The sequence below is a fragment of the Lissotriton helveticus genome, chromosome 2_1 (genome assembly GCF_964261635.1).
Source record: "Lissotriton helveticus chromosome 2_1, aLisHel1.1, whole genome shotgun sequence".
Lineage (NCBI taxonomy): Eukaryota > Metazoa > Chordata > Amphibia > Caudata > Salamandridae > Lissotriton > Lissotriton helveticus.
Window position 1 is genome coordinate 3827832 of NC_136059.1, and position 26325 is coordinate 3854156.

The 26325-nt window shown below is 46.8% G+C and overlaps 1 protein-coding gene across 6 annotated transcripts in view; it reads left to right on the forward strand.

Moving 5' to 3' along the window:
- LOC144817653 (uncharacterized) overlaps positions 1-26325 on the forward strand; it is a 435131-nt gene that overhangs the window by 306923 nt on the left and 101883 nt on the right. For all 6 annotated transcript variants that reach the window (XM_078674375.1, XM_078674373.1, XM_078674378.1 and 3 more), the window contains 2 exons: positions 3685-3791; positions 21118-21229. In XM_078674375.1, the coding sequence (XP_078530501.1) occupies positions 3685-3791; positions 21118-21229 (219 nt within the window). The remainder of the gene's footprint in view (positions 1-3684; positions 3792-21117; positions 21230-26325) is intronic.

The window sequence follows — 26325 nt, forward strand, 5'->3', positions numbered from 1 at the left end:
GCCATCTGAGCCGCTGCGATCTGCTGCTCTGGATCAAATTCCAGACGCTGCACTTTTTCTCTAGTCATTTTTCTCGAGGGCAGGCGGCTCGGGAGTAGGGGCTCTCCCATTCAAAAGTCTCCTCAGCCACTCTGCTATACCCTTGGCCGCCCCGGTCGAGCGTCACCAACTTGGTCCACGGGGCTGCCGTTCAAGGCCAATTTCCGCAGTATACCAGAGCTGCACAGTTAAGGAGGCTTCGTTCAGTAAGGTATTGTTATCGCAGCCATGCTCGTTAAGGGTTTAAGGCCCAAACCTGTGTGTAAGGGGTCAAGATGGTGCCAGATTGGGCCTTTTTCACGAGGAGCTCAGAGCAGTGCTGTTCACTCCATCTGCATCAGGCCACGCCCCCTCGCCTGCCACCAGATTTCCTGAAGACGCTGTCCAAATCTAATATCCCTGTCCAATTCCTTCCGTGCTCATGGGTATGCTGTTTTCTGCTTGTGATAATTATAAGGAGCCTGTCAGGCCAGGTACTCACCTTTCGGGTCGAAAAGAAATTGAAACGGTCTCCCGGCGACCCAACATGTATTAAAGGACAGTCTCTACCCGACTTCCTGGTGGTGCACACTGCTCACAAGCGCGCCTCTGCCCAGGTTGCCTGCAAACCAGGAGAGTGGCAGTTGGAGTTTAGGGTGTTGGCAGTTAGGGATTTGTGGGGGCTAAATGCCACCTGGCCCAAACAAACCCACCACTCCTAACAGAGGAAGCACAGGTTTACCACCAGCGAGCCAGCAGGGAGCACAACAGAGGCCCATACAGGGATAACACCAGGGGCAGGAGCTGCCACCTCCAGCCGGTCACTTGCTCCACCTACCCCCATAGTCTCCTAACCTCAGCCCACACCCATCCCTCCTACCCTCCCTCTTCCTCCTTGGGGAGAGGATTTGCAACTTCCTCCCACCCAGGGAGTAAATCGCATCTGACAGCTGCTGTGCGTGAGAGAGAACAAGCCCCACACGAATCGATATGAAAACTTTAAGCCGGGTGTGAGTGCCTGTGTGGAGAGTGAACAACTGCAGCTCCTTAGCTCGTATTGTGCGTGTCTCCATAGTACGCAGGCGAGGCTTCATTAAGTCAGCAAGGATTATGCTGAATAATGCTTGTTGGAGATGTCATATACTGAACAACAAAGAATATCAGAGGGTCTACAAATATTGAAAGGAGTGAACACCTAAAGAAACAACAGGAAACTGAAGCACCATGTGTTGTGTAAAATCTAAATGAGGTCACCCCTATAGCTAACCCACATAGTGGTCACATAAGGATGCCCACCAGTCACCAAACGGAACCGCCCATCATCATTTGGGTTTCCTTTTAAGACCACCATTAAAGGTGCCACTTGTCATTCCCAGGGAAGGTAAAGATAGTAAAAACCTTCACCTGATCAGACAGATCTTCCGTGGTCTTACTTCTCAATTAAGAGGTAGATAGAAAATTTAAAGGGGACTGACGTCGCAGTGCAGAAAAATGTGTAAAGAATCAAAAATGTGAGCTAAAATAGGATGAGGGGGTGCTAACAATTTTATTCTGGTGCTACCCACTCTAGCAAGGTTAAAAAGCAGTTAATGACAATCACAATGTTCTTGAATTGTCTAGATGTACTGTGGGGTCAACATGTTTCAGCAATTAACGACACATTCTGTCATTGCTTTCATCAGGACCAAGAAATCAATCAAATGATAGCTACTGCAACTAAGTGATAGTGTGAACAAAAAATGTGCTTAAGATCATACACTGATACAAAGATCACCTGAAACCACTAGGTGCTTGCATCAATATCTCCACCTGTCCAAGTCGTCACAAGTGTCTAGAAGTAGTGAAAACAATGGGGGAAAAAATACAGGGGTTGACAGCCTTACAGCAATAGACCAGGTGTTATTTTAACAATTCTGGTCTTTTAGTGTCATCACAACCATACACTTGAGGCATCATATTATTCTCTGCTGGTATCTCAACAGTGGATTGAATTGTATAAGTTACCAAAGGAGAAAGCATCTTACCCAACTTGGAAGATGTACAGACCTCACCCCACCTGGCCACGGCTCAGGAATGGGGGAGCACCGCTCTACAGAAGGAGAAAGTAAAAACAGAACTAGCTGAAAAGGCCACTCCTTCATCGATTGTTAAAACAGAAATAAATCAGCGTCACTCATTCACAGACAAAGTTCCACTCTAACCAAGTGGTCAGAAAAAAGACCAGAAAAGCCGTGGTCTCAAGTTAAAAGTCTCATAAGTCTTTCGGCTAGAAAATGTACACGAAAGTGCCAAAGACAGAAGGACAGCCACTAGCCAGAAGTATAGAGAGTAATTCCTTCAAAGCAAGCATACTAACAGAGCAGTCCTACTATCTAAGCGCAAGTCCTACCTGTCCGTCGGTACTCCGCGCAAATGCATCCGAGCCGATCGGGGAGGTGCAGTGATCTGCAAAGGCTGGTGTATATGACGCGTAGCGCCATTCGCCAATTGCCGATCACGTGATGACCCTGCTGGTCGAACGAGGTACTTGATTGGCTGAAAAAGCAGCCAATCACAGACCTTCGTAACGCGTTAGTAGATAAATGTAAACACTGCTCGTGCATGGGTGCTTTAAGGAGGAGGGTTTTTTTGGAAGTATAATGTAAACAACTTCAACAAATCAAGTAAACAAACAGACTATCGAGCAGGTATTTTGACAGTTATAGCCGGTTGAGATCGAGCTGTATATGACGCGTAGCGCCATTCGCCAATTGCCGATCACGTGATAACCATGTTGGTCAAACGAGGTATCTGATTGGCTGAACAAGCAGCCAATCACAGACCCTTGTAGCACGTTGGTAGTTAAATGTAAACACTGCTCGTGCATGCATGCTTTAAGAGAGATAATGTAAATAACTATAATAAATCAAGTAAAACAACAGGCCATCAGGCAGGTGTTTTGACGGTGACAGCCGATTGAGATCGTCAAAGATTTTAATGATGTTGATGACAAACATACCACCTGGGAATATAGTTATTTAAAACCCAAGTCTTGTCGTCACTAACAATTTGGTATGGTTTTAGAATATGCATATAACAGAACGAATAGATGCATCCCCATCATTTATGTTCCTTATCACAAACAATAATGGGGCTTGACCAAGTGGACGGTGTAACTAGATGTAGCTAAATACAACAGAAAATAACTCGAGGACTACGACGTAATCTAAGCTACTTATATTACAGAGTGGTCCAGGGTATATCATCATTGAGCCCTGCACGGTTCGTGCCCATTTTGAAAACCCACTTTTGTTCTCCAGGTAGGAGATATTTGGATATATCGGAAACGTGCGCAGGGATGTGAGGGTGCTCTTGTGCTCTGATATCCTGATTTTAACCTTGCGGTGGTCATCCCTATGTATTTGAGTCCACAGGGACACACAATAAGATAGATCAGGTTGTTGCTATTGCAGTTTGTGAACTTGGTCTGGATCCACGTTTTCGTCGTCCCAATATCTATCTCTGTTGATTTTTTAGTATGTGGACAGGCCTGACATGCTGTATGGTTCTATGGTTTTGTAATTTGAGACTAGTTTCAATGGGAAATCCTTTATGGTGAAAGAATACTGATGTTAGCAAGTTTTTGAAAATGTGTAAATTGCAAATGTGTACTCTTGTTCCATTTAGGAGTGGAGCTCACCTATAACTACAACTTGGAATGCATTGGTAACAATAAGGCTGTGTGTAGATGCGGTGCCCCCAACTGCAGCGTCTTCCTTGGAGACAGTCCAAAGGTGGGTGACGGCGATGATGTCTATACTTTTATTTTGATCATGCAGAAATGTAATTTAGTGATCACCAGAAGGTCCCAACTGCGACCCTTCGATCTCAGGTGACAGAAGTGTCAAGAGCAGAAGGTAAACAAAGCCCGGATATGCGCAGTTTACTTCCAGTAGATGGAAGGCTACACTAACTAAAATAAATGCATTCAGCACACTTCATAACATTAAATGAAAAAATAAATATTTGTTTAAATTCATCACTATGATTTAATGGTATGATTACATAGGGAAAAGGCATTGGCAAAGCAAGGTGATGAGATTTTTTAAATTATTATTTAAAGGAAATGCCACGGGGGAAAAAAAAGAAGAAAAAAATGCTGCCTAAACTTGGTGACATATGCTTGCAATATGAATTTTTAACTAAAAAATAACAATCACATTCAATTTGAATAACATAGTAAGGGTCCATTCCAGCCGGCAAGTTTACTTAGAACGGGTACAGAAACTCTTGTTAGTGTCAATGTAGTCACTGAACAATATAATTCTTAGTAGCAAAAGAAAGAGCTATTGGCTTGGAATTACGGTAACCTCCCGGCACAGTTTATGCACCCACAGCACACGGCAGCCAGTGGATGCAATGGGCTTACCCATGGCTCCATGCTGTACACTACAGTGGGTAGAAGCAAAATGTGACTGACTGCTGAACATAGCAATGGACGAAGAAACTGACCCAGAGGGGCTCTATAGATGTGTATATTTGTGTTTCATTTATGACTCTTTTTATTAACCTGAGGGTTCCTGAACTAGAGCGATCTCTAAGCAACTCCGAACTATGTGGTTCTGTATTTCCTTTCAAGTGATCACAAATTAAAATAGCTGTAGAGCTATAATCACAGCCAACATCCTATGGCTTCACGTCATTATATTCAGGATCAAAGGCCATTTGTCACTTGCTGAGTGTGATGTCCCTTCTGCTACACCTACCATCTGATGTATCAAGTTGTATGTCTATTACAGGGACGTGTTAGTCACTGGTCAAGCTCGTTGCTACGTCAGCACAACGCTTGATGCGCCGCGTTCACCTCCTCTTGTACACATCTGGCGCAGTGCCTGGAACTGTGGGCACGCGACACAGGAGCATCTTCTGCAGGACACGTCTCTGGTTTAATTCTTGGTTTGCAGTTTCCTTTTATGGCAGATAGTGGCAACTCTAACCTCATTCCAAAAGATCACGCCCAAGGTGAAGCACTGGAAAAGCCATGAACTCCACTTGCCAAAGCAGCAGGGCCACCTCTTCCATGGAGACAATTTAACTCAAAGATGTTACAGCTACATTGCAACAGACATGGTAGTTAATAGCTTAACTTGATGTTCTTGTGGTGGGTTTCAAAACCACTCTACCTAGCCAGGTACTCTGATCTTTCCACGCCTTCTATCACAGTCATCACCCGATGCCTGAGAGTGGTTTACAACTCTTCTCATTTCACAGGTAATTTCCTGCTTACAGAAAGATGTCCATGTGGCCCTAAACAAGAAAGAGCCCTGTAAGGGCTGGAGTTACTTGTGTCAGCTCAGACGAGCTTCAACAGGAGGCTCCTGTACCCACGGATTCCTGAGGGGTTGATGAGGGACACGCTGACCTTGCAGTAGGTTTCCTTCTAGGGGTCGTCGGTGTAGTAGGAGCTCCCAGTGACTACGGAAGGGTCTTCATTAAGGAACGTCAAGAAACCCTCTGCAGTCCTCAAATGATTCCACCTTTGTTTGGCAAACTGTTGTGACTTAGAGAAGAGGGCCACTCTTGAGGGCTTTTATAAAAATGTATCAAAGGCCACAGTTTGAAAAATCCCCAACACATTCTTGAAGCTCAAGCTTAAGTCTGTGCATGATGGAAAGGGAAGCCTAGAAGTCATTCTTCGCTGCCACCAGAGATGTGTGTATCTCCGTGTTAGAATGTATTCATACAGACGTGCCTCTGTTACATGTACAAGCAGTTCCTTCTCGCTGTCCCAGGATGGATGTGTGAGAAAGTGCCATCTTTCTTGCATTAGTATGCCCCCACTTTTTGCTGAACTGATGATGTGCTTTGACTGTGTGTGCCCTCGGCTCCTGCCAACCAGGTACCCAGGGCCTGTGTTCCTTCCCTAAAACTGTGTTGAAACTAAAACCCAATTGGCATCTCTGGCCACCTGTCAGCCCCTAGTAAATGGTACCCTAGGTACCCAGGGCATGGTGACCAGAGGGGGCCCCTAAGGACTGCAGCACATATTGTGCCACCCTTAGGGCCCCTGTACCCTGACACCCACGCACTGCCTTGGCAGGCTAAGTGTCTAAGTACAGGACTAAACAAAGAGTCGACATGACACACATCCCTGTGTGCCATGCCCACAAGACCCACTGCCCTGGCATACATCAGTCACCCCTCTAGCAGGGTGCCCTATGCCAGTGGTGTGGGCACTGGTGCATGAGCCCTGTGCCCCTACAGTACCCAGGGCCATTCCTGGGTACTGTAAGTGCAGTGATATATTAAGAGTATATGGTGCTGGGAGGTCGACATTACAAACTCCACAGCACCATAATGGCTACACGGAAGTCTGACAAGTTTGGTATCAAACTTCTCCGCACATTAAACCCACACTGATGCCAGTGTGGGATTTAATGTAAAATGCACCACAGAGAGCATCTTGGAGATGCCCCCTGAAACCTAACCTACAATCCACGTCTGGGCTGAGTGGCTGCAGCGGCTGCCACACAGCAGACATGTTGCTGGACCCCTGGTGAAGAACTCAAATCTTCATTCTCAGGGGTCTCACTAATACTTGATAACAAAGAAGTTGGCACAGAAGCTGAAATATGAAAAGACATCTTTATTAAACTCAAATAAGTGAGACTACGTCACACAGAAGCCTTATCAACTGAATGAGGCAGTCTGAGGAGTACAGAAAACAGAGGCCTTATATATGCTTAGGTTTACAAACTCAGCATAAAAGTAAGGGGCAGTCCTAGCTCATACAAGCATGCAAAAATGCCTAACATGGACATGTAAGATCTGCCAAATATTAGCCATTAGGAAAACATTCAAAACAAGGCATCATGTAACCATAACGTCCCCCTTGAGTCGTGTTTTTGCCCAATCCCTTAAGTCAATCAATGACAGCACCTATAGGTCAATCAGTAATGGCAGAACATGTCTGTGTGCTTCAAAGGAAAGGTTGTGGAATAGGAAAACACAGGGAGAGAACAGCGAAGGCCAAAAGATAAGATACGGCACGAGAAGAATGCTAAAGGCTAACAGATAGTTGATACAGGGATTAGGTAGTCCAGACATGAATTAGTTAGGCCAGCTGGTGTCTGAGATTGGTTTCAAAACAAGGACGGAGGGGGTTTTCAACACGTTGCAGTCCAAAGGGCAGAGACACTTCGTGAATCATGCAGCCTGTGTAAAGTCAACACAAAATGGAGTTGAATGTAAAATGGAGTCGAAATTAAAGAACCTCACTGGGTCGAGAGCCCCCACTCTCCTGGGCCTGCAATAATGCACATCCTGGGCGAGGTGCTAGGTCTCCTCCCCTAGGTTGGGCAGGGGGAAGCTTCAAAGGCATGCCTCCTCTGTGAGCTTCCCAGGACACTTTCTGTAGTCAGCAACTGGCCCCCACTAGTTCTGACCCCCACTCTGGAGGGAAGACTGGCGGGAAACCATTCGTCAGAAGAGGGGTGTGCCAGCCTGTGCCAACCCCAGCCCTCGGGTGGGAGAGGTGAGGTGAGGCACGAACCCGGGCTCCGGCCATCTTGAAGATGGGGAGCCCTGCCCAATCACAGCTGGGCGCCTGCCCCCCTCCCACAGGAGAGGAGCAGGCTAGGGGGTGTACCCACCCCAGGACATGGACCTTTTGGTCCCTGCCCTTGCCCTACCTGCAACGCCCCTAAACTTAGTATTTGGGGGGACCCTGAACCTTCCTTCCTCAGATCCCGAAAAGAAAAGATCAAGAAGAAGAAGACCCGCCGTACAGCTGCTCACAACAGGACAACCCCAACTGACTTGGCCCCAGCCCTACCGACCTGTCGATCCTGGAACCTGCTCCTGCCTACTCCCTGCGACTCCTGCGGACAGCAACCTTGGGACACCCAGAGGACCTGCCTGCCTTGACCCTCTTAAAGACTGGGACTCCCATCAGCAGATGCTCTGCTTCAACAACCAACCCCCTGGTGCCAGCCAGGAAGCTCAAGAATCATGCAGCCTTTGTAAAGGCAACACAAAATGGAGTTGAATGTAAAATGGAGTCGAAATTAAAGAACCTCAGCCCCTCCTTTTGCCATTACACAGGCAAATCCTAATTCATTGCTAGGCGAGCATTTTCCATTCTAAACATTTCATTAAGGGTATGAGCAGGAATACAAAGAGAACAGGGCATTGGGTCATAATTAACATATAGACAACAGGAGAAAGTAATGACCACTATTACAAACAATTATCATTTTTCTCAACCCTAAGCAAAAGCAAATCCTAAAATTATCTAGTAACATTTTCATAGCTCCTATGGCTTTCAGTAACTATTATATACTCAGGTGAAACAGTGGTGATCCTTATCAATGCTCTTAGATGAAAAGGGATACTCTTCCACAGAGAATGGACTTTATTCTGCTTTTACTAAACAGAATACTACTCGAAAACAATGCCAGCAAAACAATAAGAATCAGTCTCCTAACACCCATTTTATGCAATCGCACGGTAACTGCTTGTGCAACCACAACTATGCCCAGAGTCCGTTCCAAGCCTCTCTGGCAGGCTTCTATTGTCCATCAAATCTGCTCCCATTGATTTCTTCCGCATTGGGCCTCTTGATTCAGGCCTTCCATGAAAATAGTGCTTCTCAGTATCCGTTGGAGTGCCCTCCTGGCAAACACTCACAGCTCACTTGAAAGTCTCAATGCAGTGCACCAGTGTCTCTCCTCTGCGGCAGACGCTACAGATATTGTGCTCTTCATTGGTCATGGACACAGATCATCTTGTGCAGACCCGGGTCTACATTCTCAGGCTCCAACACTCATTATTCAGTGTCAGAGGACGCTCAGGCTGCTCTTTCATGGGCACCATAATGTTGTGCCTTTTGCCAATCTTGGATCCTCCGGTGCACTGCACTTCCGTTGGAGCAAAGAAAAGGGGGGGGGGGTGGTGTGGCCAAAACTCAGGCCAAGGGGCTCAAGGGACTGCACACTGTCAGAGGTTACCAGCACATGACAGGTGGAAAACTGAAGCCTCAAAACAACAGGAATCCTTCTCTTTCGCTCTTTTGCACTGAAATTCTGGTTCAGTGATGTCCAATGCAGTCTGATGGAGCAAGTACGATGCTTTAGAGATGCCATTGATGGCGCGCTGGCGATCGCTGTCCAGCATTGCTACTTTCTGGGTGCTGGGACTGTAGGGCCAAGACGTCCGGCCCTCATCTGTAGCTGTCACTGAGGGAAATTAGGCTTAAAATCAATGTTCTGCAGGTTTATTGTGACTTGATACCGCAGAACCAAGTGACGTAGGAAATGTGACACAGTTGTTAGTTTCCTTCAATTCAGTACAAAAACAATTCATTGTGTAACAAGGGGACTGCAAGCAGGTGGCCTGCAATCTTCAAAGGAGTGGCCATACGCCATGGGAATACAAAGGCAGTAGGCAAAACAGTGCCTCTAGCCTCTTCAATTGGGTTTCCATGTGAGAGCATATCCTCTACCATCTAAGGGTAGATAGCGACATGGGAATTCAATCTGAATGGATGTCCTCACACATGGTGACATCGTCTAATGGGGTAAACATTTTTTCCTCAATGATTAAGTCTAGGTGTTCCTAAATTCCTTAACTAGAACATCTCAAAAGAAAAATCGCATAATACAGATTATCAGGGACATGTAGATACCTCCCCTTTAATAACTGGGGATCAGGTGCACTATGCAATACACAGGCTAATGATCAAAATGTGGAAACAAAAGACAAGAACTAGAGAGTCCTGGTATTTCCATGATTTAGAACACATCTGATCCCACCAAAAATTAAAGAAGCCGGAACAAAAGGGTAAAAATCCAAATAAAATAGTCATTGAAAATTTGTCATGTTTAAAAAAAAAAAAGAAAATGTAAGGTATCTCCTATTGAGGTGGAAAACTTGTCTTACTATAGTATTGAGTCAGTTAACCAGTCGATCACTACCCTGACGGTCAGACTGGAAAACATCGAAGTAGGCCTAAAGAAAATTCTTAAAAACCAGTCTGGTCATACAAAAGGGAATTATACATAATATAGGGTCTCTGGTACATTACTGCAATCTGGAAGTGTGAACCTGAACAATACACCAATAATAATAAATGGGCTGACTGGTGAAAGGAATATGGAGAAGGGAAATGGAACTAGGACACAGCTAAAATCCCCAATAACTAGGCACGATGCGACATAGGTCAGGGGAGAAGCGACAAAAGAAAAATATATAGGAAGAACAAGAAATTACTTGAGTGATAGTCAAGCATGTGACACAATACCAAAAGTATGGGTGATACACAAAAATCAAAATAGTTCACAAATGTTAGCTCTACCGCTGGCCGCTAAACCATATACGGTAATCTCAGCTAATGTTCCAGTTCCTTTTTCAGGGAAAAAATGAAACCTGGTTTCCTGTATGGTACAAAGCCATACACTACTTAGGAAGCAGAACAAAACTGACTAATGTAATATAGAAATTAGGTCACCATGTACAAGAGTCACAGATCTATAATTTATCCTTACGTCCAATCAGGATACATAAGTCTAGGGCTGCCTGTTCCTTAAGGGAAGGGGGCAGTAACGTGACTAACTGCAGGTGACACATTTTGATCCTGTATATCTTTTATTTTTCTTCAATACTACTATAGCCAAATTTGACATACACTGGTGAAGTGTTGTCTGTCTTGTTCACAGCATGAAAATATCATATCTGTGAAATTTAGTATCAGAGCAAATCCACCCAACTGTTGTGCAGCGCTGTGCATCGTCATGAAAAATCCCTTAACAACACAGGGGAACTTGTAATAGTATCAGAAGCAACAACATAAAACAAAAACATGCATAGAATAAAAAAAACGCACAAAAACGCACATGTCAAGTCATCAGATATATATTTGCTGTATATCAAGCACAAAAAGCATAGACAAAACAATAGCATATGTGAATGAGCGGTGACGCACAACACCATGTCATGTACTTTATGCACTGTGAACCTGCAGCCCAAATCCCAATATTCAGGCCTGCTTAATTTGTCGTGCTTAAAATCAAAATTCCATTTTCTTTTACTTTCCTCATTTACTTTCCTCACCCTCCTTTTGACAGCTGGTCACCAGTTAGTGGTGATCGGCTGTCAATAAAATCTACTGTGTCACTTCTGACATACAGGACCAGCAAGAACAATTTATGATAGGCCCAAATACACAAACATGAAAAACACATGAACATTTCTTTCCAAAGGAGTTACGCAAAAACACATCTCGTTTCAACCAACCAAACTCACTTGTCTTGTCAGCCTTAAAATCACCCAGAACAATCCATGAATGATCTGTGGGCAGAAGCAAAAAAATACAAAACACACAAAAGAGAGACATTTCTCATAACAAACAAATATCAATTATAACTTTTAATCAGAAGACAAAACATGATACACATTAACAAACACAAAAATAAATTTCCATTACTTAACTGTTACCATCTTGTCAGTCAGCTTACAAAATTAAGCCACCTTAATTTTAACTTTCTAAAAGTAAAATTGTTTCACTGACACTCCATGTTAGTTTTGCGCCACAATTTCCACTGTGAAAAATAATTCTTAATTGGCAAATCGTTCTCACTTAGGCATGTAGCCGTCAAAATTTTAATAAAGAGCTTCGTCCTATTTTCTGTGTAAGACTTAATGCAATACTTCATTTTCTGTCAAAATAAAAGCAACTAGCAGACATTATTTTTTCAGAGCAGAGATACAAATGTATCATTTCTGCAGAGCATTTAGCATGATGAGACTTTCAAAGAAACCCTTTTTCCATATTTTCCCTTTGGAATTAAGTTCTTTAATTTATTGATGTTCATATGGAGAAACCAGAAACCCCTCCTTTTAGAGGCCCGTTTAGCAAGGTCATTCTGCACTTCACAGAGACAAGGCCCTAATTTACAAGGCCACAGATGTCGACATGACAGCCTCCTTCCATTGTTTACAGGGAAACTAAAGATAGCACCTCAGCGCGACTTGAGCCAGCCTCTGCAGCTCTCCTAGCCCCCAGCTTCTGCTCACTCTGAAGCTGTCAAAGACAAAAGGCCTTCCTAATTCCTCCTAACCTGCAATAATTCACTCTATTTTGAAAAATAATTTCTCCTTTTTAGGCGCAAAAAAAATGATCTCTATTCTCAGATTTATTAAACAACATTTACTGTGAATAATTCACAGAACCTAATAACACACATACCAGTTTTTAGAACAAATGCTTGTTGCAATGGTACTCATTTCATCAACCTTAAATGGATGAACGTCTCAGTAGGTCCAGCTAGAGTTAAAACCTTCCACCCTGATATTAAACTCAAACCTCTGCACCAGGCACATTGGCTCACTGAGCCATTTAAAAGCAAACCCCAAATGGGAACAACCTGCAAATTTGTATTATACCTAAATGTATGCATTTACTGAAGCCTAAAGCACTTTAACCCCTCCCACGCTTGTGACGGAACCGCTCCGTCACGCCCCACGGGTGGGCTGTGCTGGTGACGGGTGGGTTCCGTCACGGCCTGCTCGCCGCGCCTGCGCAGCGCGAATTCCGCGCCTGCGCTGAGCGTTCTGAAGAGCGGGCGGGGCCGTGATGGAACCGCTCCGTCACAAGCACAGCCCACCCGAGGGGCGTGACGGAGCGGCTCCGTCACAAGCGCCGGAGCGTCGCGCGGCCCCCCCGCCCCTTAGCGCTGCGGCGGAATAGCCGCCGCAGCGAAGGGGTTAAAGCTATTATAAATGGCAAGAATGCTGTTTGAATGGTCTATTTTACCCAAATTCGACTTTGATATTTGGGACACTTAAAAATAAATATCCTATAATTGTGTTACATATTAATCATCCTCAGAATGTTCTTTACAAATTGCAGAGATTGGACATTAGACATATCTCCTGTAAATCCTTAGAAAAATTAGTTTTTTTTACGCCTGTGCTGAGTGAAATTCCATATGCTAATGTCCTCATTATGCAGGGCAACACAACTTTAATTAAATTATAATGCTTGGAGGTCACAGTATGAGCATTAAGCTTCATGAATAGTAAAAAACGAATTTTGTAGCGCTTATTTTTAATAATTATTTTTCATAATTAATAATTATTTTTAATAACCCAATCATGTTTGATAATACCACATATAAAAGCAAGCTGCATCCCTTGCCTATCATTTTTAGACTCATTCATTTATAAGCCTAAGCACAGAAGCCTATCTTGAAACATGACAAAATTTGGCACCACATTTTTTCTTTCTAAAAAGGACAATTTTTATTTAGCTACAGAACCAAGAATATGCTTACAAAAATGCTTAAAGAGAGGAAACCCCTTAATTGAAATGTCTTCCTGTAATACGAAATAATGAACCTTTTGAAAACAACATTCTGAAATGCAAAGATTCACCCGTGTTTAACTGAGGGCGAAGTCCTGGCTTGAGCAAATATTCCTGTCTATTCTGTGACCCACAAAGACAACAGCTATTTGCTCAGCGGCAATAAAAGCTCTCCTCTCAGTATTGTAACATGAGCACGGTGGCAGTCTTTTTCAAACTAAGACGCATCAATGCGTGTTCTATAATATGCGTCTGAGTTCAGCAAAAATTTACTTCAGCTGAAGTGTTTGCCTGGTAATATCTAATACAATGTATGTAAGTTAAAAATGCTATAAGTTCATTTTTCTACAAAAACACACAATATCGTTTTTGAGGCCTTTTTATTACTAGTGAATGTTAATTTTTAATTTTAGTTTTTAAGCATTTAGACATTTTGCTTAATAGACTGAAAACATCAAGAAAAATCACAACCACACATTGAGCTCATTTCAGACATAAACAGAAAGGGGTCAAACACTCAGGACACACAATACAGAGCGCTTTAGCCATTTATTTCGTCAATCAATCAATCAATCAGGTCATTTATAGAGCGCACTACTCACCCGTAGGGTCTCAAGGCGCTGGTTTGGGGGGGGGGTGCCGTTACTGCTCGAACAGCCAGGTCTTGAGCTTCTTCCTGAAGGAGAGGTGGTCTTGGGTCCGGCGCAGGTCGGTTGGGAGTGAGTTCCAGGTCTTGGCGGCCAGGTAGGAGAAGGACCTTCCTCCTGTTGTCGCTCTTCGGATGCGGGGGACGGCGGCGAGGGCGTGGCTGGTTGATCTGAGGAGGCGCTTGGGGGTGTAGAAGTTGATCCGGTTGTTGAGGTAGCTCGGGCCTTGGTTGTGTAGGGCTTTGTGTGCGTGGGTGAGGAGACGGAAGGTGATTCTCTTGTTGACCGGGAGCCAATGCAGATCTCTCAGGTGTCCGGAGATGTGGCTGCGTCGGGGGATGTCGAGGATGAGTCTGGCCGAGGCGTTCTGGATCCGCTGGAGTCTCTTCTGGAGCTTGGCGGTGGTTCCGGCGTAGAGGGCGTTGCCGTAGTCCAGTCGGCTGGTGACGAGGGCCTGGGTGACCGTCTTCCTCGTCTCGGTGGGGATCCACCGGAAGATCTTGCGTAGCATGCGCAGGATGTTGAAGCAAGACGAGGAGACGGCGTTTACTTGTCTGGTCATGGAGAGGGAGGAGTCCAGGATGAAGCCCAGGTTGCGTGCGTGGTCCGTCGGTTTGGGTGCGGTGCCCAGGGCGGGGGGCCACCAGGAGTCGTCCCAGGCGGAGGGCGAGGAGCCCAGGATGAGGACCTCCGTCTTGTCCGAGTTCAGTTTCAGGCGGCTGGTCGTCATCCATTCGGCTACCTCTCTCATCCCTTCGTGCAGGTTGGCTCTGGCGGTGGCGGGGTCGTTGGTCAGGGAGAGGATCAGCTGGGTGTCGTCGGCGTAGGAGATTATGTTGAGGTTGTGTTGGCGTGCGATGGCCGCGAGGGGGCTCATGTAGACGTTGAAGAGGGTGGGGCTCAGTGAGGATCCTTGAGGGACGCCGCAGATGACTTTGGTGGCCTCTGACTTGTACGGTGGTAGGCGGACTCTCTGTGTTCTTCCGTCGAGGAAGGAGGTGATCCATTCCAGTGCCTTGTCCTGGATTCCGATGTTGCCGAGGCGCTGTATTAGGGTGCGGTGGCAGACAGTGTCGAAAGCCGCGGAGAGGTCCAGGAGGATGAGGGCCGCTGTCTCTCCGTTGTCCATCAGAGTTCGTATGTCATCGGTGGCTGCGATGAGGGCGGTCTCGGTGCTGTGGTTCGCTCGGAAGCCAGACTGTGAGGGGTCGAGGGATCCGTTCGTCTCGAGGAAGGCGGCCAGCTGTTTGTTGACGGTCTTCTCGATGACTTTGGCCGGGAACGGGAGGAGCGAGATGGGACGGTAGTTCTTGAGGTCGGTGGGGTCTGCTGTGGGTTTCTTGAGAAGAGCGCTGAGTTCGGCGTGCTTCCAGCTCTCAGGGAAGGTGGCGGTGTCGAAGGAGGTGTTGATGATGTCCCGCAGGTGGGGTGCGATGACAGCGTCTGCCTTGTTGAAGACGTGGTGAGGGCAGGGGTCAGTCGGAGATCCGGAATGGATGGAGTTCATTGTGCGGATGGTGTCTTCAGTGCTGATCGGAGTCCAGGTGCGGAGGGTGGTGGTGGGTGGCGTTGTTGCGGTTGTGGCTTGCGTTGGTTGGTTGCTGAAGCTGTTGTGTATGTCCGCGATCTTGTTGTGGAAGTAGGATGCGAGGGAGTTGCAGAGGTCCTGCGACGGGGTGATGTCATTGTTTCCGGCGTTGGGGTTGGAGAGCTCTTTCACGATGTTGAAGAGTTCCTTGCTGTCGTGTGCTTTGTTGTCCAGCCGGTCCTTGTATGTATTTTTCTTGGTGGCGCGGATCAGTTGGTGGTGTTTCCGGGTGGCGAGCTTGAGGGTGGTCATGTTGTCTGTCGTTGGTTCCCTTCTCCAGACTTTCTCGAGGGCTCGACAGTTCTTCTTGGAGCTCTTGAGTTCGTCGGTGAACCATGGTGTTTTTCTGCTGCAGGGTCTGCTGGGCGGGGTTCTCAGAGGGGCGAGTTCGTCCGCGCCGTTGTTGATCCACTTCGTGAGGTTGTCGGCGGCCTGGCTGGGGTTCGCTGAGCTGGCGGGGGGGTGCTGGCTCAAGGAAGCGGTGAGCTGGTCGGCTGTGATCTTGTTCCAGCTTCTTCGGGCAACCTGTTGCTGGTGGTGGTGGATCGTCGTTCTTTTGAAGCTGAAGTGGACGCAGCTGTGGTCCGTCCAGTGGAGTCCTGTTGTGTGGCTGAAGGTGACGTCTTTGCTGGATGAGAAGACGGCGTCGAGTGTGTGTCCGGCGAGGTGGGTGGGGGTGGTCACCAGTTGCTTGAGTCCGAGGTTGGCGAGGTTGTCGCCATCGCTATTCACTTACAGAAGTTGCACTAATGGGAAAACCACAAAGACATTTGAACACACATTTAACCCATAGATCAATACTCAGGACAGAAACGAAGGACAGCCCACAGACTGTACTTGAACCAAACCATTTGCAAATACTAGTTGTAAGTCATATTTACAAGAAGCGCTTCTTAATAGTGTTCCAAAAGACTGCAAAAACAGCCCAACAGACTGATGTATGTCCAATAAGCGAAAATAGACTCAATTTACTAGCTTTGGCTAGCAGAACACCAAAAAATCATTCTGCATATCTTCATTCATAAAATTGCGCAGAACAAAGGATCCTTGTTTGTACTTTTTGTCATATTTTAATTCCCTGGGGATACAAAATCACCAAGGAAGACATATGTTTCTATACCTAAACCTATTTAGATATTCCCTCTAGGGGAGCTCGCTAATTTATTTCACATCACACTATGGTACCTTTCAAAAAAAAAAACACATTCTTCAATGTGAGCTTGAAAACAGGCATGTCAAAAGTATTATAATCAAAGTAGTGCTTAATGTACTTTTCGTACGTGCACTGTTCAACAAAACCAGATAGAGAAAAATCTCCTCATTACCTGCCTACACAAATTGCAATTTGCATTTCAAATCCATACATATACAAAGTTGGCTAACACAAATTCCAAAATTCCAAAGCTACAGTGAGCGTTACTAAACTACCTTACCAATCAAAAGGTTGTCCAATTTCTAACTGCCAAGTTCTGAATGACCTAACGGTCTTTTTTAGAATACTCACGCCAAAAAGGTTCTCAGTCAGGAGTGACATCATGTGGAGGATCAAAATCAGGAAGATCAGAAATATACTGGGCTGCAGAATCATAGAATCTCCAGAATCTCCGTGCACAGAGTACCTTCTTAGTAGAATCCTGTCATGTCCTCCTCAGTAGATTTCAGTCTCCTGACAAGATCACTCCTTCAGATAGTCACTTCTCTGATGAAGCCCACGTTTGCCGCACCATTTGAAGAACTCAAATCTTCATTCTCAGGGGTCTCACTAATACTTGATAACAAAGAAGTTGGCACAGAAGCTGAAATATGAAAAGCCTTTTTTTTTTAACTCAAATAAGTGAGACTACGTCACACAGAAGCCTTATCAACTGAATGAGGCAGTCTGAGGAGTACAGAAAACAGAGGCCTTATATCTGCTTAGGGTTACAAACTCAGCATAAACGTAAGGGGCAGTCCTAGATCATACAAGCATGCAAAAATGCCTAACATGGACATGCAAGATCTGCCAAATATTAGCCAATAGGAAAACATTCAAAACAAGGCATCATGTAACCACAACGTCCCCCTTGAGTCGTGTTTTTGCCCAATCCCATAAGTCAATCAATGACAGCACCTATAGGTCAATCAGTAATGGCAGAACATGTCTGTGTGCTTCAAAGGAAAGGTTGTGGAATAGGAAAACACAAGGAGAGAATAGCAAAGGCCAAAAGATAAGATACGGCACAAGAAGAATGCTAAAGGCTAACAGATAGTTGATACAGGGATTAGGTAGTCCAGACAAGAATTAGTTAGGCCAGCTGGTGTCTGAGATTGGTTTCAAAACAAGGACGGAGGGGGTTTTCAACACGTTGCAGTCCAAAGGGCAGAGACACTTCGTGAATCATGCAGCCTGTGTAAAGTCAACACAAAATGGAGTTGAATGTAAAATGGAGTCGAAATTAAAGAACCTCACTGGGTGGAGAGCCCCCGCTCTCCTGGGCCTGCAATAATGCACATCCTGGGCGAGGTGCTAGGTCTCCTCCCCTAGGTTGGGCAGGGGGAAGCTTCAAAGGCATGCCTCCTCTGTGAGCTTCCCAGGACACTTTCTGTAGTCAGCAACTGGCCCCCACTAGTTCTGACCCCCACTCTGGAGGGAAGACTGGCGGGAAACCATTAGTCAGAAGAGGGGTGTGCCAGCCTGTGCCAACCCCAGCCCTCGGGTGGGAGAGGTGAGGTGAGGCACGAACCCGGGCTCCGGCCATCTTGAAGATGGGGAGCCCTGCCCAATCACAGCTGGGCGCCTGCCCCCCTCCCACAGGAGAGGAGCAGGCTAGGGGGTGTACCCACCCCAGGACATGGACCTTTTGGTCCCTGCCCTTGCCCTACCTGCAACGCCCCTAAACTTAGTATTTGGGGGGACCCTGAACCTTCCTTCCTCAGATCCCGAAAAGAAAAGATCAAGAAGAAGAAGACCCGCCGTGCAGCTGCTCACAACAGGACAACCCCAACTGACTTGGCCCCAGCCCTACCGGCCTGTCGATCCTGGAACCTGCTCCTGCCTACTCCCTGCGACTCCTGCGGACAGCAACCTTGGGACACCCAGAGGACCTGCCTGCCTTGACCCTCTTAAAGACTGGGACTCCCATCAGCAGATGCTCTGCTTCAACAACCAACCCCCTGGTGCCAGCCAGGAAGCTCAAGACCTACCCACTCTGCACCCGCAGCACTCGGCCCGTGCCGAAGTGATCCAAGACCACGAGGACATCCCCCCGGCGACTCAGACCAGAAGTCCAGTGCCCAAAGACCCTCCTCAACAAAGCAGACGATGCCTGCAGCCTCAAAACCAGGGACCCCTCCAACCACGACCAGCTGAGGGTAAGATTTCCCGACACCTAAAGTCACCCTGCGCGCCCTGCGGCCCCCTGCGCCTTCCTTTGGGGTACCAACCTCTTCTCCAGGATCCCAACTTACCTCTCGAAGTGGTGGTCGCACCTGAAGAATCATTGTCCCCGAGTCTGCAGCCTTTGTTCCCTTTTTACCTTTCCCATTGAATAACATTGAGCGCCTGACGGCTCAAAAGCACCCTGCAGCCAGCCGCCCGAGTGCCTCTGGCCGTACAACCTTTGTCCTGTTCTACTTCCCCATTTGCCCTGAGCAAGTGACGAGGAGCCCAGCTCTCACAGCCGTGTGGCCTGCTAGCCAGCAGCCACCACCCGAAGGCCCCCTGCTCCTCTTTGGTTAACATTGGACCTAACTACCTATGCACCCGCTGCCTCTGTGCCGCTGAGGGTGAACCAAACGTACCTACCTGACGCTGGGGGACCCATGAGTCTATGCCCAGAACCTTAACTTCACCAATCGAGTACTCACCTGGAAACCGGTCACTCACTTACCTGCCATTGGATAACATTGACTGGTTTGACTCAAAAAATCTTCTAAGTGTGATGTTTTGAAAACTTAAAATATTCCTATAAAATCAGCCGAATCACGAAGTACTCACCTGTGATCAGGAGGGAAGCCAGTACTGGATCTTGTAGCCCAGTACTGAACCTCAAAAGTAATCGTAACCGGGTTTACTAGTGACCTGAATTTGCTCCATAGGAATCCATTGTCTGCTTTTCTGTGAAATTTCTTTTAAGTGTTTACTTTTGAAAACTTGAAATATTCTTTAAAAATCGTACTAGCTACTGAAACGTAATTACTTACCTGTCTCAAGTAGATATCCCAGTGCTGGACCTAGGAAACCAGTACTGGATTACGAACGTAACGAGAACCTACTTTACCTGCAACCTGAATTTTCTCCCATTGAATAACATTGCCAGATTTTCACTAAAAAGTTTCTAAGTGTGAACTTTTAGAATAACTTTTTATTCCTTAAAAATCAATGCAATAACCAAAGGTTTTTTTACAAAACTGTTTCCAGCTAAGACCCCAGGACTGAATCTAGGATCCAGTCCTGGACTCAAAAAAGTAATCTACAAAGTAATCAACTGTAATTGTGTAAAAAAAAAAACATTGAGCTCAATGCTAAATTGTGTTTAGAACTGTGTTGCCTACTGCAACCCCTGTACCTATTGTGTTTACAAAGTCATTAACTTTCTGCAAAGTAAATATCTGAGATCACTCATTATTGAGAAAAGTATATTTTTATACCTGTTGGTTCTAAAAATAAAACTACTATATGTTTTTATATGAAAACAATTGGCCTGGAGTTCAGTTCTTGAGTGTGTTAAACCTTTTGCTGACTGAGTGTGTACAACAAATGCTTTACACTGTCCTCTGATACTGCCTTACTGCTCGACCAAGCTACCACTTTAGAGTCAGCCCTGACTTTAACCTCTGTTATACCTCTGGGGTCGGTGGACTCTATACACACTGTACCTTACTGTGGTCCAGTATATATAGAGCCACTTTCTCACAGGATGTTAATAAGATACAGGGCCAGTGGCTTTCTCACAAGTGACCTGGCTAATTTTCAAAATACAACTTGGCTTGTTTTGGCTGCTACAGGAAATAACAAACTATGAAGACTGAAACTCAGCCTCGCACTGAAGGCAAAGAAGGCTCCAGAACTAAACAAAGGCCTTCTGGATCTCAGAGGCACATGGGCTTCGCACATGGCATGTGCAAACATGCGTACCCAGGTGCACATCCCATAGTGGCGAGCCCTCGTCCGCTCTACCATGGAGCCCTGTCTGTTGAGAGTCTGGGACATTGAGGGACCGCTGAAGGCATCTCCAGATGATTCACAGTATACTCAAACTATCAGGAGAGGCGGTGAGATCGACTTTAACATTGCATCCATTGTTTCGCATGTTCGACAGAGCAGCCTTTTCAAGGGTGCACCAAACTTTTTTCCTTGCTGGGGTCTGCTTTTTTCTCTCCACTGTTTTTTTTCCACTCCTCCCTTTTTTTATACAGCTGATTCTCGTGCTCCTCCCCTAAAACAGCAACAAGTAGTTTCAATCATTTTAAGGTCCTAGTATTTTAGTGGTATGAGAGCTGAAGACTACATTATTTTTACAACTCGCTTGTGGTCCTTTTTCCAGAGCACATCAACCCCCTCAGACAAGAGCAAGAAGCCCAAGAAACGGAGAAGAAAATCAGGAGGCGATGGAAGGACAGTCTCGGAGGATTATTGCTTCCGGTCCATTGATGGAGGTAATCTGCTGATCTACGACCGCAAGCTGTGCACGAAGGCCTACCTCCTCTCAGTTGCAGACCTTTTGTAATGTTTAACGGGTGGCCTTTAAGTGCTGAGAGCTGTATTTAGATTCTAAACTGCTACTAATAAGCTGCAGGCTTTGCCCAGACTGCTTAACTTTGTGTTAAATTGTGAAAAATAATGTCATAGAAAGTGCCACATTATGCCACATGATTGCCTTTTCTTGCAGCATAAATCAGTCACCCTTCCTTAATTTGATCCAACATTGTCTCACGATTACAGTGGCCTTCGCTATCCCTTTCAATGACGCTCGTGTTTGTCAGGCCACACGGATGCAGAAAGGTAGAATACGCATAGTGAGAATGAGACAATCCAGGGGAGCCTCTCCAAGGCACAGTAGTAGTATTCGCATTTGTGTAGTGCTTCATATCTTACGTACGAGTCGCCAAAGCACGGTGTCAGGTAGTACTCTACACCGTGAGCTGGCGCCTGGTTGCAAGAGTGTTATGCTCAATATGAAGCAGATTGGTGTGGTGCACGAGTGATTAGAGTGGTGTAATCGGGTGTTGGGTCATGATGCTTTGTGTGATGAGGGTGTGGTGTACGAGTGACTAGAGTGGTGTAATCGAGTCTTGGGTCATGATGCTTTGTGTGATGAGGGTGTGGTGCACGAGTGACTAAAGTGACTTTATCGGGTCTTGGTTCGCAATGGTTGGTGTGATGGAGGGTGTGGTACACGAATGACTAAAGTGGTGTATTGGGTCTTGGGTCGCAATGCTTGGTGTGGTGAAGGGGGTGGTGCACGAGTGACTAGAATGGTGTTATCGAGTCACAATGCTTGGTGTGATAGAGGGTGTGGTGTGAGAAAGTGCCATCTTTCTTGCATGGTATGCCCCCACTTTTTGCTGAACTGCTGATGTACTTTAAAAAAAAAACATTTTTATAACTTTATTTATTGGTTATACAACATGTATAAGACCTCCCCCCTTCAATTGGCATCAATAAGAACACACGTAGACAGTTTGACAACCTCATTATGGCACTGGTGGGTACAGGTATCATCGGGACAGGTAAGATCCATGAGGAATGACAGAATAGCATGAAATAAAAAAGGAAAGAGCATGAGGAAGCAGCCGAGCACGACACAATACCTTGCAATAAAAAAGTCCTAATAGTCCCCCTCTCCATCTGTCCCCGACCTCTCTGGAGAAAACAGTTCATCACTCGTCCCATCAGAATCACTCTGAGACAATCCTGAAGTACACATAATTCGCCAGGCGAGTAGATCATCCTGCAGTTTCTCATCCCTGCGTGTAAGCTGCATGTGTGTTTCCTCGACAAGAGACCATTCCCTCACATCCCCAAGCCAGGCTGGCACCTCAGGGGCCCTCTGCCCCTGCCCCATCCACGTAATCGCTACCCTACGTCTAGCCAGTACCAACATTAATTGCAATACTTTGTAGGAAAGGTTCCTTTTCTTGGGTTGACAATGAAGCGGGTTCAGGACTATCCGAAGGCCGGTGGTGGGGGCTATGCGTTCCACCACTGCCGTCCAGAAGCTCTTGACCAATGGGAAGTCCCAGGTTAAATGTAGGAATCCCGCCCCCCCCCCCCCCTCACACACCACATCTGAGGCAGCTGTCCCCCCTATCCCTGGAGATGAGTTTCAATGACATCGGAGTCAAATAGGTACGATGCATAAAATTGAAGTGTATTCATTTGAACCGTGCGTTGCATGATACCTTGCGCGTGAGGCTCCCTATACGCTTCCGCTGCCCCTGTTCCCGGGCGGCACCGAGATCTGCTTCCCAGGCCGCCCAAGAATGCGGGACCGGTGGAGTTGAGTCCTGTTTCATAGCCGAATATAGCAGGGAGATCAATCTACGCCCCCTACCCCAGGAAAGAAGGATTTTCAGGGTGTGGGACATCGGGGGCGCGTCCGGGAACTGGGGCCAGGCAACCCTCCCTACATCCTGGAGTCCCCGGTAATGTAGGTATTGCCCCCCTCCAAGTCCAAAGGTCTCCTCGGCCTGTTCAAAAGACAGGAAGGGCTCGCTGGGGTAGAGGTCAGCTAGGGTCTCGCAGCCTCCCGCTCGCCAGTCGCGAAAGGACATGTGCTCTTCCATGGCAACTATAGGGGCCAGGATCCAAATCGGCAGCTCCCTATGAAAGGGGGCCAGCCGTAAAACCCTCTCCACAAATCACTGCCAGATGCCTGCAGTGTGATGTACCACATATGGCAGGGTGTCGTCTGCTCCCCGTCCCTGCATCAGCGTAACCTGTAACGTCCGCACGTTTGCTCTACCTGCCAAGAGTCACATCTCCCAGCTGTCTGCATCCGCAAACCACTGTGCTGCCGGCAGTAGTTGTGCCGCAAATCGCGGCGCCTCCAGACCTCCCTCCTCAAAGCTCCGAACAAGAGTATGAAGGGCCACCCTACTGCGCTGTCCCGCCCAAAGCAGGGACGTAAGCAACGTGTTAAGGGTGCGGAATACTCGCGGGGGGAGAGGGCACAGTGAATTCTGGAGGACGTAAAGCGTCCTGGGAAGCATTACCATCTTTGCAACGGCTAGCCGTCCCATAAGGGAGAGCGGCAGGGAGTTCCAAAAGGACACCGATTGCTGTAGGGACTGAAGAATCCGATCGATATTCGGGACCAGCAGCTGCGCATCCGTTGGGGCCACCTGAAGTCCGAGATAATGGAATGCCTCCAGTTCCCAGCGCATCCCAAGGTCCGGCAGATCTGTCAGTGGCACCGAACCATACCCCGCAAGCGGGAATATCAAAGACTTACCGCGATTAGTTTCAAACCTGAAGCCTCACTGAACCAGTCCAGGTGTTGTAGCAGGATAGGCAGCGACTCTTGCGGGGCCATCAAATAAGAGGGCGTCATCCGCATACAAGGAAACCACATTGCACGTGTCCCCTACCGTTATGCCCCACTGCGCCATTTCCATATCGACTTGATCTGCCATGGGCTCTATGGCCAGGGCAAACAGAAGCGGCGAGAGGGGGCACCCCTGGCATGTACCCCGTCCCAATTGCCACTACTCTGATCGTGCCGCTCCCAGTCTCACCCTGGCGGGGGGGCCTTGTATAGGATGCGAATCCATCGACAAAAGTTAGGGCCCAGCCCCATCACACGGAGGACCTCCAGCAGATACCCCCAGTCGACTGTGTCGATTGCTTTAGCGAGGTCGATTGACACCAAGACCATCTGTTCCTCCCTGTCGCGAACCTCGTGCATTATGTGATTCACCTGCCGCGGGTTCATGGCTGTGTTGCGTCCCGGGATAAACCAGCACTGGTCCGGGTGGACCAGGTGGGTCATATGTGGCGCCAGATGAGTGGCCAAGAGTTTGGTCAAAATCTTCACGTCCGTATTAATCATGGTGATGGGATGATATGCCGAAGGGTCATACTTATCTCCCCCCGGCTTCAGGATCATACAAATTTTGCCCTGATACATACTTGGTGGGAGAGTCTCGCATTTGAACGCTTCAAGAAATACTTGCAAGAGGAGGTGGGAAAGAGTATCCCCGAATGCCTGATAAAATTCAGGGGGGAAGCCATCACTCCCCGGGGATTTAGCCCTCGGCAGGCAGGCCATCACTGCGCGTACTTCACGCAGTGTCGGTGTTTCATCCAGCTCGTCCAGTACCGCCCTAGGGAGGGACTGCAGGGTCAACCCCTGAAGGTAAGTGAGGTAAGAGATCTCTGTGACTGCGGGGTCTGTGGCATATACCGATTGTAAGTGGGATTGGAGAACTCGGAGAATGCCCACTTCTGAGTGGACCATACTGCTGATGTTCTTTGACTGAGTGTGCCCTGGTCTCCTCCCATATTACCAAGAGGGGGGTTTTACCCAAAGGGTCACTGGGACCTGGGTGCTAAGTGATACATATATAGAAGGGTCCCAGAACATTAGCGTATCAAGGAAGTACGCAATTACTGATTTACAACCTTTTTAATTACGAATTTATCACATTTATTAAAGCAAACACTGTCAATAAATCACAATATGCTACTAAATCAATTCAAAAATTGGCATAAACATTATTAGAGCCCCAATTGCAAGGGAAGGGAAGGAAGAATAAGGTGTGAAATGGAATGAAAGTACAGTGATTCAAAGAAAGAGACTAAATTTCATATTCAAAGCAAAACATTCATTATTAATGAAAAGAAGGCTATAACTTATTCAAGCCAGAATTACAATTGAACAGATACATAGGTCATTCTATGGTCACACTTGCTAATATATAATTCATGGATAGTGCGGGATGACAAAAGAGGTAGAGCCGTCGACGTTTCGACCCCTACATGGGAGGTTTACTTGAGCCCTTAAGCGGGGTCTTCATCAGGACAGAGAAGGTAGTGATGGGGCCAGACAATTCATGGTATATCGGGCCAACCAGGCTCCGAAGAACAAAAATCTGAAGGTCCAACTTCTGTAGGGTCTCTTACTAGTGGACTAGGCCGAGTGTATCATTCACTTTTGAGCTGAAAAACAGTCCGTCAATGCAGGGAGGACTGTAGGATTAAGAATTGGTTGTCTTCTTCGTGGCTGCCAAGTTGTCTGTTGATCGCCTGAGATTACAGATATCGAAACTTGAGCCCTTTACGTTAATTACGGGCAAAATCCAAACTTGACTTCTTGTTTGTATGGGCTTCCAATATGTCAGCAGTTAATGTGGAAGTGCACGAAGTGCAGCCTCAAGCTCTTGGCGTTAAGTGCGCTTCATTGTTTTCCATTATTTCATCGTTTTCAGGATAGATAACGTAGCAGCAGCCGCGGTCTCTCGTCTCTGCAGTGCTCGTTTCTCCGTGTATGCGAAATCACTACACTTCCGCGTTTAGGTATTTTCCTAGCGTGATCTCCTCCCAATCAGGTGCCCAGGGCCTGTGTTCCTTCCCTAAAACTGTGTTAAAGCTAAAACCCAATGGGCATCTCTGCCCACATGTCAGCCCCTGGTAAATGGTACCCTAGGTACCCAGGGATTTGTAACCAGAGAAGACCCCTAAGGGCTGCAGCACTTATTGTGCCACCCTTAGGGGTCCTGTGCCCTGACACCCACACACTGCCTTTGCAGGC